General features: G+C 43.4%; 1 protein-coding gene across 14 annotated transcripts in view; it reads right to left on the reverse strand.

Annotated features, from left to right (window-relative positions):
• Window positions 1-14923, reverse strand: part of KALRN (kalirin RhoGEF kinase) — a 467424-nt gene that overhangs the window by 43811 nt on the left and 408690 nt on the right. For 7 of the 14 annotated variants that reach the window (XM_030277125.4, XM_030277127.4, XM_030277129.4 and 4 more), the window contains 4 exons: window positions 7727-8010; window positions 6835-6939; window positions 3346-3441; window positions 1621-1751 (listed from right to left, as the gene is read on the reverse strand). In XM_030277125.4, coding sequence (XP_030132985.4) covers window positions 1621-1751; window positions 3346-3441; window positions 6835-6939; window positions 7727-8010 — 616 coding nt within the window. The remainder of the gene's footprint in view (window positions 1-1620; window positions 1752-3345; window positions 3442-6834; window positions 6940-7726; window positions 8011-14923) is intronic. The other 7 variants (XM_030277126.4, XM_072931990.1, XM_030277132.4 and 4 more) reach the window with 4 other exon arrangements.

Here is a 14923-nt window from a genome sequence, read left to right on the forward strand (position 1 = left end):
TTCTGCTCACAGAAATAAAGCAATCAAGCCCGATGGAAGAAGGAGTTTCCTCGCACCAGGGCTAACTGCTGGCATGGATGTGCTGCCAGAAACAGAGGACATTTCTGCCCTTGCCTGTGCAAGGGTTCAGCTGCTGTTTTGTGGGGATTGGAGGGTCACAGCTCGAGCTGGGAGATCAGCTGCCTCACATGACTACGGAATTAAACCCAGCAAGCTGCAGGGACACAGAACACAGACAGAAAGGAGCTGGAGGGGAGACAGATGTCTTGTGCTGAAAGCCACTAGCAGGTGCTCCTAAACATCCTGGTGTTTAGGAATTCTGGCAGCTACTAATTGCACGTAATAGGCTGCCAGTACCCTGCCAGAAGCATTCCTGTAGCTGAGCTTACAGTGGCAGAGGTCTCTGCACTAAAACTGTAACCTGCAGTTAGCTGCCAGCCCCTAATTAATGAATTGCTACCAGAGGAACTCCAGATCCTGCAATACTGAGGAGCTGCTAGGAGACAGTCATGGGCAGAGAGGTTCCCTGCAGGAAGGCTGACAGCTGCCTTGTAGAAAACTTCTGCCATTCAGAAACATATCCAGGACTGTCATGTCCTTGTCTGCTGCTGGGAGTTGCTCCAATCCCTCATTGTATTCCTTCTCTGGCTTCCTGCAACAAACTGTAGGAGCAAATGATGGCTTTCACAGACACTTTGCTCCTGCTTCATCTTCTACTCTTAACCACCTTATGGTTCTTCCCTGACTTGGCATTTTTCCCAAGTGGAGTGCTCTTCTTCCTCCTCTCACCTTACCACACACTCCCATGAGAGCTGCATGGAACATTACTTTTCCCTTCAATCTACCATTTGATTAGATCATTGCAGTTACTGTTGTTAGTATAAGAAGTGATACAAAGTAAACAGCCACCTCAGCTTTCTTTCATATAATCTTGATCCTGTTGCTCCAATTCTCTGTGTTCTTCAGCTGAACACACATTTAACAAATGCTTTAATCATTATAAGCTTTGAAGGAATAAGCATTATTTTTGTTAAATTTAAGGGAGTGTACAGTTAATTTCAAAAAACAACTTTCATGAGCTGTCACCACTTCTTTTTTCTCCCATTACGATGAACATGAGGGTTTCTCAAATGGAATGTTTTTTTCAGTGGCATGTTTCCACCACAGGTGCATCCAAATCCCATCCCTTTCTTTGCTAATAACAAGGGCAAAAAATCTCTCTTTCAAAAATCCTAGAGGGATTCTCTGTTCTTTTTCTCAAAGGTAGCTAATAAGGTAAACCCCATATCCTGCCTCTGAGAGCTCTATTTCACTTCTGGCAATGCAGTAATTACCAATGCAAACATCTCAGTAATATCTGTTGAGCCCTTCAGAGACTTTTACAGCAATAGAGATTTGCTATATGATGTAAAAGCTGTACATTTTAGAGTGATTATGAATTTCCTGTGTGTGGAAGTGCTTTTATGAAGAGTTTTTACAGCTTAAGAAAAACAAGAAGCAAGCAGAACATGGTTTTACTTTCAGTTCCATGCTTACTCCCTGACTACAAAGTATTCCTGGAGTGCTGCTGTGTGTCCTCCTGGGGTACATATTTTGGAACGAACCAGTAACACAACTTACATTCTGCCTCTCATTGCTTTGGCTTTTTGTTCCTCTTCAAGGTTTCGTGGGGGAGTTGAAGGCGTCATTCCTTCATTTAGGCAGCCAGTGGCATCTTTTAAGCCTCCTCGGTAAGGTCCTCCTTCAAGGGTCTAAAAAAACCCCAAAGAACAATAGAATAAACATTTTCCTTGAACTTCAGCAGCAGTATTCAAACCAGTTCTGCAACCAACACTACAAAGAAATACACTCCTGCAGAACTTTGTAAAACACAGCCAAACTAGTTTTAGGTTGATGTAGGACCCCACAAAAAAAGCCTTGAAGTGGAGTTGTCATCCTCTTGTTAGAAGGCAGAAGAAGATGTTTCAGTAGATCTGAGAAAAAACCTATTCTAAATTATTTCAAATCAACCTGGAAATATCCTGATGTCTCAATCAGGACCATTGTTAGGCTACATGTGGTTAAAAGTTCCTCTGCCAAAAGCTGAATGGGGGATTCTTGTAGTAAAATAAAACACAAAATGGAAATAGATGGACACATAGTAAGATTCCACAATAATTAAAGTTTGCCCCAAATCCCTTGAAAGTAGTTGTAACAGTCTAATAGACTGCATGTTGGGGAGCAAAAATAAAATATAATCAAAAAATATGTCTAACTGGATTAATGAAATACTTTTAAGTTTGTTAGTCCCTCGATAGAATAAAGTTATTTAAAGTGAATTTTCTGGGAATAGCCTTCTTGGTTTCCCATGCCACAAAGAGCTCCTTTACCACTCATGCCTTATCAAGCATGCCATGAATGCTGACTCTTTTCATCTACCAACATCTCAAACTGAGAAAATACCAAAGTCTTCTGAAATGATTCACTAGATAAAGATGCTTGCTCAGAGTTGCAGTAATTTAATTATCACTATGGGAATTTTGTTATTTTTTTTACTCTCTTCATCATTTCAGTAGATGTAAGGAAACGAACCTTTGTAGGCTCATCATATCCCTGCTTGTTAATTATGTTAAACTTGTTCAGAGAAAGCATTTAGCTAATTATAGAGGTCCAGGGACATGTAGAAAAAGGTACAGCTTTGATATTAACATTTTTGAGCTGCACTGGGAAAACTTAAAAGGAGTCAAGATATGAAACAGGATTTAGTCCCTGTCCACCAGACATGGGGATCAGACAGTCAGAATACACAATATGAATTTTTTTAACAAATTAATCTCAGAGCATTTTTAATTGCTTATTCCACTCCCTGAAAGAAAGAGTTGACAAAGCAGATTAAAAGTGACACATGAATCTTTGTAAAATTAAAGCACAGCTGTGATACTTCAAGCAGTTCTTCTCTTTCGAGTCTTTTCATCAAAACCAGAACACCAAAAAAATTCACACTGAGTAGTAAAACCCCTGCGCCTCAGAACACGTTTTAAAACAAACAAAACATCCCACTGTGTAAAATATTTGAATACTAACAAGACCCCAGAAATTGTGCAGTACAGTAACTCATGCTCTGCAAAGCCCACTGCAGAAGTGACTTTTGACTATGCAGCACAGAGCCTATGTGAGATGTAGGCTTCATCTCACAGCAGAGCAAAGTATTAGACACTACTGAGAAGCAGAGCACACAAGGTTAATAAAAGCAGAGCAGATGAAGGTAGAAAGCAAGGAAACCAGAATAAGAGGTAGCCTTTAAAGCCCTTCCTTAGAGTCACATTGGGCCTGTTGTGTACACAGTTTTCACAACACTAAACTTACCAGTTTAGTTTTGACCAACTTTTCTATTGCACTGACAAGATCCGCAGCAGTTGGGACATCGGAGGAGCTCTGTCGAGCAGCTAGCAAAGAAGAGGACTGCAAGACACCAGGTGGCAAAGGAAAAGCAAGTTAGCAGGATGAGAAGGGAGAAGGAAACCAAGCGGTCAGTGAAGAAGCTTCTGAGACAGGAGAAGGAACACGGAAGGGCAGCTGGAGGGTGAGGGGGACACATGCAAGTCAGGGGAGCGAGCGCTTCTGTGTCAGACAAGCATGGAATTGCCATCCACTTCTGGCTGCACATCTCCCTGCAGCACCTCCAAGACTGGAACCAGGGAACAGCATCAAAGAACTGAAGTTCATTTACAAACAGGTTACAATTCTTTTAAAGTTGGTTCCTCCTTCTAAGGCCATCTACAGTCTTACAGGCTCCAGAAAATTGATTTTCTTACTGCAAATGTAAGAAATTACCCCCTCCCCCCTACATGCATATTTGATAAAAGCAGTTAAGCACAAGGTACACATGGCATTTCAAGCAGTAGGGGAGGGAGGCAGTGGGGAACAAATCATCCCCCATCCTTTCCTCACAGATCAATTGCAACTCCAAATTAATTTAGGATGACATCTCCCACTCATGCAACTTCAGTCATCTAAAATGTGTAACTCTTCTGTCCCCTCTCTGCAACCACTGGAGACAAAACACCCCTACATGTCTCACCACTCCTGGGTACCTGGCACAGGAGGACACAAAATCTCTGTTTTAGTTTAAGGTTTTTGCTCTACAAGGGCATATCACCCCTTGATTGCTGTCCTAAGAAACTTCAGTCTGAACACCAAAACCCACTTGACAGCTGTGGGAATTGGGATTTATTAGCTCACCTGTACACACATCTCTTCTGAAGGCAATACAAGCACTGACTAAAACTACAAGCCCTTGGACAACCTCCTTTTGTTGTCAGGCTGACACAGACTAAAGCATGGATAAATTTTTATAAATTATGAAAAAGCTTATTCATCCCTCAGCTGCTTAATGAAAGCATTGTGGAGGGCAGCTATTTCAGTGAAGTCACTGTGCAGGTGCCAGTGAACACCCATCTGAGATTAAGCAGTGCTGGGGAGGGAGATGGGGAAATGGGATGTCAGGAATTAGGCAGCTGGCAACCCTTTTCAGCAGCCCTTTGAGGAGGCTGCTCCTGTTGAGTGACACATGCCCAGGAGAAGGAAAAAACAAAAGGAGCAAAGGAGATTAATCCTAACCAGAAGCCTTGTGACAGAACAGAAACATGAACACACTGCTGCTCATCAAGTTGTCTTTTACAAATATTACATCTAATCAACAGTTCTAATTGCAACAACAACAAAAACTACAGGTAATCAGGCTGGTAATTGAGGAATTAGGTTGGTAATGCAGGAATCTCATACTAATGTAAAAAACTCAGCCTGCCTGTTTCACCTGCAATGCAGACAGACGTGTCTAGGAAAAAAAAAAAAAGAACTGAAAATAAGGACTTTCAAGAGATACTGGACAAATACATTGATGATGACTGACAAACATAGCCATTCTAGCAGAAGGAGTCCAATTTTTGGAGGCACTAAACAGCTGTTGCCCTCACTTATTTTAACTGAAATTGCTCAATATCTCTGAAAAGTAAAAAACTGTAGGATTCGGAAGGAAGCATAAAAACATTTGCTGTCTACAATAATTTCAGGGTTAAATAAAACTTCTGTGATCAACAAGAGTCTGCTTTGAGTGGGGGAAATAGAAATCCAGTATTTCTATTCCTCAGGAAACAAATGATGAATTTCTAATATAAAAAGATCTTGCAATTTGTCTTTATGAGAGGCCCCAGGAGCAGTGAGGCACAATTACTGCTGCCTGGCAGAGGGACTCAGGGAAAAGTGTCACCTCCCATACAAGCAGACATCTCCTACCTACCACAGCTACTGGCCCACACTTCTGCTGCTGGTCCAGCCTAAGCCCATGCCTGCAAGCACAGAGGGAGGACATGAACAGGACACTGTGCTCAAATTAACACCATTAAAGAGCTTTCAGCTCCAGCATGGCTCAAACATTGCTAATATGATGCTCCTGTGCCAGGAAATTCAGGACCCTATGGGCTTAAGTTTTTTACCCCTCTGAGAAAAGGTTGAATAGGGCAAGAAAAACATGAGGAAAAAAAGGTATTTCAGATGCCTCTTGCTCTATTTAATCTTCTGTTTTAGGAGCGGGTGAAGAAAATGGATGCCAAAACACTCTGTAAAGCTCAGACATCTGAAGCAGAAAACAGCTTAGTTCCCTGACATTTATGCTGTCAGAAATGTATTCAAGAAACACTGAACTCAAATGGCATGTTGGACACCAAAAACAGTGATCCGAGCTGCAGCACTTCTGTTTTTCTTAAAAAAAAAAAAAAAAAAAAAAAGCCAACAAAATAAAACCATCCCCCCAAAAGCAAAAAGCAAATGAAGCCTCAAACATTTAGCTAAACACCATGGGGAACAAGCCAGGAGCAGTTGTGCTGGGCATGGATCCACCAGGGCTCTGCTCCATGGACCTTTCGCCTCTGCCCCTCACCAGAGAGCCATGAGCACACAGAGCACTCCCAGGGCAGGAGTCCACAGCTCCAGCTGCTCCCTTCTGCTCCTGCTGCCACCACAATGTCATAACATTTCCTGACAGATTAACAGCAAGCCCCCAGATCCCTTACTCCATCACTCTGCTCCTTGAGTCCCAGAAATATTTACATCCTCCTCTCTCTGTATTTCCAAACTTCTGCTTGAATCTTCCCCAAGAACATTCTGGGTTGTTTTGATTTTTCTTTCCTGACAATTTATTAATCTCCCCTATCCTTGCCTCTTTGCCTGCAGCAATTACAATCAGAGGACAGCAATACAGAAGTGGCAGTGCTAAAAACAGATGCCAGCAGGAAAGCAGGAAACTGAAAAACAGGAGGATGGTTTTCTACAAGGGAGATGACAGCACCAGGAAAGGGTGGGGGGACATGTACAGACAGGACTGGCTGTGAATGCAAACCACTGTCTCATTCACAGGTTCTCACCCCGAGTCCAACACAGGGCTCTGCAAGCCACAGGGCCAGTTGCCACAGCAAATCCTGACTTAATGTCAGAGAGCTGCCACCACCAGCATGGTGCCACCAAACACCATTTCCACTGCTACAGCCAGACACCAGCAGCACTTTTCAGACAGACGTAGCAAACTCGCATTATTGATCTGAAGGGAGTTCCTGAGCACACACAGCACAGGCACACCATCGACCTGCCATGAAACTGGATGCCAAGGCTAAATTGCTTATCTAGCACTGTTTGTAAATTCACTTGGAGAAAGGTATTAGATCATGATTTGCACTCAGGAGACTCTTATGACCACAAGTCTAGGCCCTTGATACCAGAAGGCCACTACAAAACCACTGTGATATAGCTATGTGAAAAATGCACTCAAACAGAAAAAATATGTAGTAAGGGAGGCCTTACCATATCATCTTGGGTTGGATCATTGTCAAAAATCTTCATAGGAGGAGGAAGAGGTGTGTGAGACTCTTCATCTGGTTCATCTTCTCCCCAACCCTTCTTGCTCTTCTGAAGAAAAGTTAAATATAATTAGAGACAGGGACAGGATTTTTTTATCTTTTCAGTTCAATATTGTGTTGGATAGAGGGAACTGCAGGTAATGGAAGAGAAGCAGTAAAGACATAAGGTTTTGCTTGGTTAATCCAGGTGCATTCTAAGGCTTACAGATACAGTTTATAGGTCATTCATTGAGCTAAGGCAGCTACATCTGTCTGTGTGCTGACAGAATAGTAGCTTTTTCATTTAAATAAAAATTGTCCGATGTACAGTTTTTAAAATAAAATTCTTATTTCTGTTCAGTTAGTATCTTCTGCATTTTTGGCTTTTAATTCCTCATTCACTTTCTCAGGAAAGTGCCATTCTGGTGGAGAACATGCCTGCAGAAAAACTGCAGGTAGAGCTACATAGCAGATTTAACAGAGACATGGCTATTTCTCGGAGTATCTTCTTTCATTAAGGAATTACACTGCCATGGTAGCATAAAGGTGATATGAACTCAGCAAAAAGTGATAACAGCTGCTCAAGAATAACTTCATTTCTGTCCATGGCAGCTTTCTAATAGGCTGTTAAAAAACTAATCAAAGGACAATAATATATGCAAACTGTGAAGCACCATTCCTTATATATTCCATTGCTCTTTGGATCCTAAAGCTGTTTGCAACAATGCAATTTTATGTATGATTCGCTGTTTCCTCCAGACCCTAGGAGAGCTGCATTTACTCCAGCATGACTCACACCCCACGGAGGAGATACACGGTATTTCCCACAGCAAACACCAACACACACCAACACACACCTCATCTGCGCTGTCTCCTTGAGGAGTGGTTTCATCTCCAGTCTTTGGTGAGCCAAGGTCAAAGCTCTTCCTGCCATCTCGCACCTTCTTTTGTTTCTTGATGTGGCTCTCAGTCTTCCCACTGTTCAGGCGGCGCACAGGACTGGTCAACCATTTCTTCAGGGTGTTGGTGGAGCGCTTGGGGCCCGGAGAGCTCTGGATGGAGTTGAGGGATGGCTGAGGTTGTAAGTTGGCCACTGAGTCAGACTTGCCCCCGTTGTCGTTGGCAGAGGCTGAATATGCGTCTGCAAGGAAACGGCGCAGGTGAGACTTCATCCCAGCACCCCTCTGCCGCCGGGGCTCGCCAGGCGCCCGCAGCGCCGAGCACCAGAGTACAGCCTGGGGGGAAGGCTTCGTGACCTACGGACTTTATGCAAACTTTATTGCATACCAGAGAGAGGAATATGCCCTGCAATAGGCATTTCCCACAATCTCACACACCTCTCTGATTTCCTAGCACACTATCTGTCCTTATGAAAGATTCCAGACAGTGGAGTTTTTTATACACAGGGTTTTATTCAGGTTTTTTTATGGAAGCCTGATTTTCACCCTAAGTGCTGAATTTCTCAGCTTCTTCTCACAATTTCATTGTGAATTGCCAGGAAGAAAATAAGCACAAAAAGGAGATTATTACAGGAGACCTGACAGCCACCAACACATTGTCAGGTTCCATAATTGTTTCTCAGCTGTTTCCTGACCCCAATGACATGATTTAGTTAGACTACTTATTAACTTCTAAGCACCTTAAATTATCTCCTTTGCCTCTGAAAGCAATCTGTCAGAAGAGTTCACAAATTTGCTAGAACTAAGAAACTGGAATGAACAATTACAAAAGATGACAAACTGTTCAAACCAAAGGAAACTCTCTATAAGGTTTAAAATTAAAAAATTAGTTTCATTATATGGAAGCAGGAGGTTCTGCTGAACTACATCCAACCTCAGTTACTGATACACATGTTCAGACTGGCACCTGAGAAAGGACTGCAACCTTCTATACTCCCCGCAAATGCAACAGACCAAAGATGTGCCAATGACAGTAAGGCTTTAAAACCAAACAAGTTACTCAAAGATTTCCAAATTGCCCTTCAGGAATAAGTGCCCTACTTTCAACATTCTGAAACCATGTCAAGGCAACTCTCTCCCCTTCCCTCCCTATCAGGGTCTGAGATGTTTAATCCCACACAGTTTAAGATGAAGGTTTCTTTACAAAATTCAGAAACTGTCACACTCCTGTAAGAAACATCTCAGGCTGTACATCAGAGAAGAGCCAACTGATGTGACTAAACATTTTTACATTGTTATCTTTGAATCTTTTATCTGTCCTAGCAGAAATCAAAAACCTAAGTTACAACACATGAAAATAGACTGCTGCATCCAGATATTCTCAGTTCAGCAATGATTACCACTAGAGATGCTGGGTTGTACATATGTAGAGGGAGAGCTACTCTTGCAGAGAATCATTACCTCTGTTGTTTTAGAAGCTGGCTCCTGCTACCTGCATGAAGAGATCATATCCCCTCTGGGCAGAGCTGCTGCTTGCAGCTGTCTGTGCATGGAGCAGAGATTGCATCCTGCCTTGTCTGCCAGCTTGCACAATGCAGACCATGAGAGAATGTTTTATAGCCATACCCACCAGCATCAGTCAGAAGTTGAACCAGTAAGTCATAACATAATAACATACCTGAGATCAAAGGTTAAATTCTAGAACATACAGAAATAATTTTAACACGTTAGAGAAAGTCAAAGTTCACTTTCCAGACAAGAAGAAAATCTCAATCATCTGTTTTTTGACAAAAGGAATGAGTGCAAGAGGAACTGAGAGGAGGACAGGTTCCAGGTGGAGCTGATCCCAGGTGTAGCTGCTGGGGATTTTCTGGCATTCCTCTGTAAGGGCAAAGTAGCAGTCTTATCTCCAAAAGGCCTGGGTTTAGCCAGCTCCTGCTGATGTTATTTCATGTACACGAGGTAGTGCTAAATCAACGAGTGACAGATAATGTTTGTCAGGAGCCAGCTTATCTTCCACTCAACAGGCTTTGGATAGTTCTCCCTGGTAGGCTCCACGTGATGCTCTGAAAGTTTATCAGTGCGCCTTGCGTCAGCAAAATGCAGGGTTTGCCATGGTGGGTTTGATTTTCCAAGTGCCCTCGTGCCCCTGGCAGTACTGAAAGCCCCACAGGTGGTGGGGGAAGCTGGAGGGTTCTTGGCCAAAGGGCTTTGCCAAGAAGAGTGCCCTCAGGTGCCCGTGCTCCTACTGCTACTGCAGGAGGATTAACTTTGGGAATTACTGCAGCAGAGGGAGCTGGGCGGCAGTCAGAAGGAGAAACACTGTAAGCCATTGCTCTGTGGGGCTGCCACTGCAGGGATGATTTGGGGGGAGCAGCGGCATCACAGACTCGCTGCCTTTGCTGGGGACTGGGCTCAGTGGGAGGTTGAGGAGAACCAAGGATGAGTTGATCTCACCACATCTCAGCTGATGTACAGTGAGGTTTTTACTACACCTTGCAAGTAAGACAATCCAACCCCCACCTCCAGTCCACAGCATTTTGCCAGTTTAACTCTTGGGAAGGGAAGGGAGCTGGCTGGAGGCTAATGAAGCCTGAGATAACCCCAAGGGTTTGTTACTGAGATGGCAATCCTATCTCAGCCCAGTGGGCTCAAGACAGGGTCAAGTCCAGAAACCCTGATTCCTGTGAAGGGACAGGGACCACTCTTCCCAGCAGGAAACACCCCAGGCTTTACCAGCAGGGTCATGCCCCAGCCTTGCTGCCTCCCTCTCCCTTGCCCAGCAGCACAGCCACAGCTGGGGCACAGACAGACACACAGCACCGCTCCTGCCATGGCACTCTTTGCTCAGCTGTCCTGGGGAAGTGATGTCAGTAATCCTGTCACTCCCAGGAAGGCAGCACATGGGCAGAAACAGTCCCAGTCCCAAGCTGGCCCCCAGCCCACCCTCCCTGCTTGTAATAATTTTGACACCCAAAGCCACGAACCCTCTGTAGACTGAACATCAGAGCTTCAGAGCCACCAGCCATAACAGAGGGAGGCTGTTAACACTGTCCAATGATCTCACCTGAAAAAGGCTCTGGATTTTCCTGCTCAAGGTCATGCCTTTGGTGATGAAAAAGGCTGTTTACCAAAGGGTTACTACATCCTGGTCATGCCATGCAACCCTGTCAGATATGAAGTCCCCTTCTTTCTCCTTGTTTGCTGAACTGCCCAGGCTGAGCATGGTAAGGCATCTGGGACAGAACCCAAGCTTTGCCTGACCCATGCAACCAAGACTGGAAACATGGCCTTATTTTGCCTAGTAAGGCAGTCTCTGCTGGCTGGGGAACAGGCAGAGAGGTGGCAGAGAAAAGCTGGCATGAATTTCCCTTCACCCCAGCCACCATGAGAGCCCTTTGATGTTGGGTGACTTATCTCTGCCCACACTCTACACTGCACTACACACTCTACAAAGCACTTCCATCTCACCCATACCAATTCCCACTAATACCAAACATGCCGTATCCAAAAGCTACATCAAGAACCCACATACAATGTTCATAACCTTTTTTTTCTCTTTTTCAAAGGAACTGCAAATTTGGATAAATTTGTGAGCACGTCACATTTGCAGTTTGCCAGCCCTGCTGAGAATGATCTTTTTTGCACATAAAGCAGGTCACACCAACATGGTTACAGAGGCAGGACTAGAGCTCAAGGAAGAGCAGAGCTCACAAAATGAGAGAAAAGACCAAGAAACACAAAAAAAAAATCTGCCAGGAGGCAGACAACCTCCTCAGCCACGTGAGCTCTGCTTCTGTGGCACATATGGCTACAAACACATTAATCATGACACCTGATACCGGCCAGAGACCCAGACACCAGGTGGATTGAACGGAAGAGGAGGACACGTTACCACGCTCTTCTCGCAAAGCACTAGCACATATGCGCTTTGCACACTGCATTGGTAGAGCTCTTTGGAAACAGTTTGTTTAAAGAAAGCCAGAGAGCTTTTGGGAAAGATGCAGCAGCTCACTGTATGATAACTGAGGCAGCTGTTGCTGCCCGCAAACAACAGCGGAGCAGCAGCTGTCCCCACACTGCAGCAGTCTGCCATGAGGAGCTGTCCTCCCACCAATGTCCCAGGACACACAACTAAAAAAAGGTATTTGGTGAAACAAAATGGGTGCAGGGAGGTCAGCAGACTCATGTGGCTAGATTAATTTCCTGGCCAAACCATTCATTCAGACAGAAGAAATGATGGTTTCCAAAACACTCCTAAGCAAACCTCCAAGAAACTTCTGGCAAGAGGACTGTGAGACATACTCAGCCAGACTAAAGGGCTTTAACATTCAGAGCTTCTGCACTGCTGCAGCCATGAAATGTTTGTTGTTGTTGGTCAAATGAACAGACATCTGTAAAAGCACAGCTCTTGTACTTGAAAAATAGTAGGTTCCAGTTTTGTGCAACCCTGGGTGAGAACAAAACAAAAATCTCATAGACCTGGTTTTAGAGGCACAGTAATGTTCTCATTTGAGTTAGCAGGAATTCCTGTTGGAACATAAATACAAGGCATTTTATTTTTACCTCCCTGTTCCCCAGAGCACACATGGGAGGGAGGTTTGTCTGATCAGGCTCAGGCAGCACCAGACTCCTTTGTAGGACCTCAGCTCTCTAACAGGGAAAGGCTTCTCAGAGCAACTCACAAGAAAACATCAGTCTACTCTATTTGATACATAATAATATGTATTAAAAAAAAAAGGATAGGAAAGAAATATGTGTCCATAACCAGAAGATAGAATATAGCTATAAAAATAGGACTAGAGCAGGGCACAGTCTTGCTTTAAGTGAGGTGAATTCTTTTCTGATTTATCTGTGGCTCCGTTTACATCCTAGAGAAACAGCCTGAGAGAAAAGGATTTTTCCACAAAAGTCAAGGAAAATGAGCCAGAATGGGAACTCCAAAGTCCTACTAGCATGCACATTTAAACCAACAATTTTTATTTTACAGAGATAATACCACTTGTGAATGAAAGCTAATAATGACAATCTGATTGATGAACACATAAATCACTTCTCTTGTGCTAAATAGAGCCCATTTCACATTCAGCGGTTTCTGTCATCACTTGGGACAAAGACAGAATTTAATCAGATGTGTGTAAAAGACTAACTCAGTCTAAACTTGAGTAAATTTCTTAAAGAATGGGAATCTCCATCCCAAAAAATCTTGGAAAGCAGGAACCATCTAGACTCATCCTGTGCAGAAACAAAGCCTCTGTGTTAGTATTTCACACTAAACAAATAAGAACCATCTAAACCATCAAAATGCACCTTCTCCTGCCTTTTCCAAGAGCACCTCCATGATCATTCAGCCTGCAGGTTTCAGTACACAGTTCTCAGTCCCATGAAGCTTTATACTCTCCCTTGGGAAATGTTGCTCTGAGAATCCCCTTGGATCTGCCCAAGGGATCTGGGACTAAAGCTCTACCTGATGGATGCAAAGATGGCAGAATGAGGTATGAACACTGCTCCTCTGGTCTCTTCTGTGCTTTGGTATAAAATGTCCAAAACATGCTCAGTGTAACATTTTTATTGGCATGAGTCAGAGTTACAAAACTTTGTGGCTTAGGCAGATGACAGTACTGGTCCTGGTTTTAGTGTTAGAGCCCATTCTGCCTGTAAAACCTGGCATGGATTTGCAAAAGTTTGGGAGGCAACAACATTTGGATAATACAAAGGCACTTTACAGCTATTCCTCTAGTAAAAACACTAGGTGTTAACAGTGTAAATAATGTATCTTACAACTTTAATGTCAACAGATAAGTTGTCTCCTCAAACACATCCTCTGAAAAAGGCTCTAGTGAAGAATATAAGTGAACACAAGCAATATTTCAGTGCCCATGTCAGACAAAGACAGAGGACAACTGGTTTGAAAAGCCCTTTAGATTAGAAGTACATTAAACTTTCGCAATGGAATTGCAAAACGTGCCCTGGAGACTTCCATCTGCTCCCAGCTCTGCTCAGCAACTCCACACGTGTCCAACCACAGACCAGCCCTGTGCTCCAGCTTGAGCTAAATATGAGATGGGACCATGTAGGAGAGAATCTCACACCAGAGGGTACAGACATGTTCAAACTATGCCATTGAAATCTAAATGCAGATTTTGTTCAGAGATTCAAATGTTCTCCCTAACTTCATAATCTCCTGGAAATGAGCAAATTGAAAAGGTTCAATTGAATTTTCTGTTTGTGTCCTGGGAGTATCATTTGAAGCTTCAAGCTGGAAGTAATATCAAAAGGTACAAATCAATCTGGCAGGATTCTCACAACTCCACTTACATGGATGAAATGACTTCTGTCCAAACTCAAGAATAACGATAAGGAGCTAAATATTTTATAAAAAAAGTTTCTAGTCCAATAGAGGAAGCATCAGACATATTGGACAAACTTTCTGATCACATTAATGTAAAACCTCAAAATCTGACTTTCTGTTTCACTGGCAAGCATGCAAACATGACTAACTTCCAAAGAACAGGAGAAAAAAAGGACTAGAATTAACCACACAACATTTAGAACAAACTGTTTTGCTATTGAATAGCTGGTATTTCTTGGAATTATGAAAGAAGAGCTGCTTTGAGATAGAGAATAATCTGCAGAATTCCCTTTAACCACGTTGCAAAGCAGGGGATGCTCCAGAGGGATTGTGCAAATGGCTTTTGCCTTTGGGAAACGGTCACCAATCTGTTTGCTTCTATATTCAGCTTTCTGATCACTACTTCAGGTTGAAACCTAATGTGAGGAAAACAAGCACTCACCCAGCTGGGGTGAGTAAACAGTGTCACTTGGAGCCACTCATTTTTGTGGCAGGCAGCAGCTTCATCTCCTGCTCTCGGCAGTCAAGGAGCTGTGCACACTCTGCCCAAGGGCTCTGCAGAGTGGGACACGCCCCGTAGGAGCCTCTCTCTTTCCATTAACTACAGAGGGAGTCCGAGGAAATTATACCCTCAGCTAAATTTAGTTATTGTGAGTCCCCTTCCCACATTTGAGTACACTTCATACCAGGCCGATCTCGCAGCAGGGAATGATTAGCTGAAGTTAAGCATCTGTCAATTCACTTTAATGAGCAATAACTCGTGGCAACCTGCCATTAGCTTCAGTTGAATAGCTTTTATTTTT

This window comes from Taeniopygia guttata, chromosome 7, assembly GCF_048771995.1.
Source record: "Taeniopygia guttata chromosome 7, bTaeGut7.mat, whole genome shotgun sequence".
NCBI lineage: Eukaryota > Metazoa > Chordata > Aves > Passeriformes > Estrildidae > Taeniopygia > Taeniopygia guttata.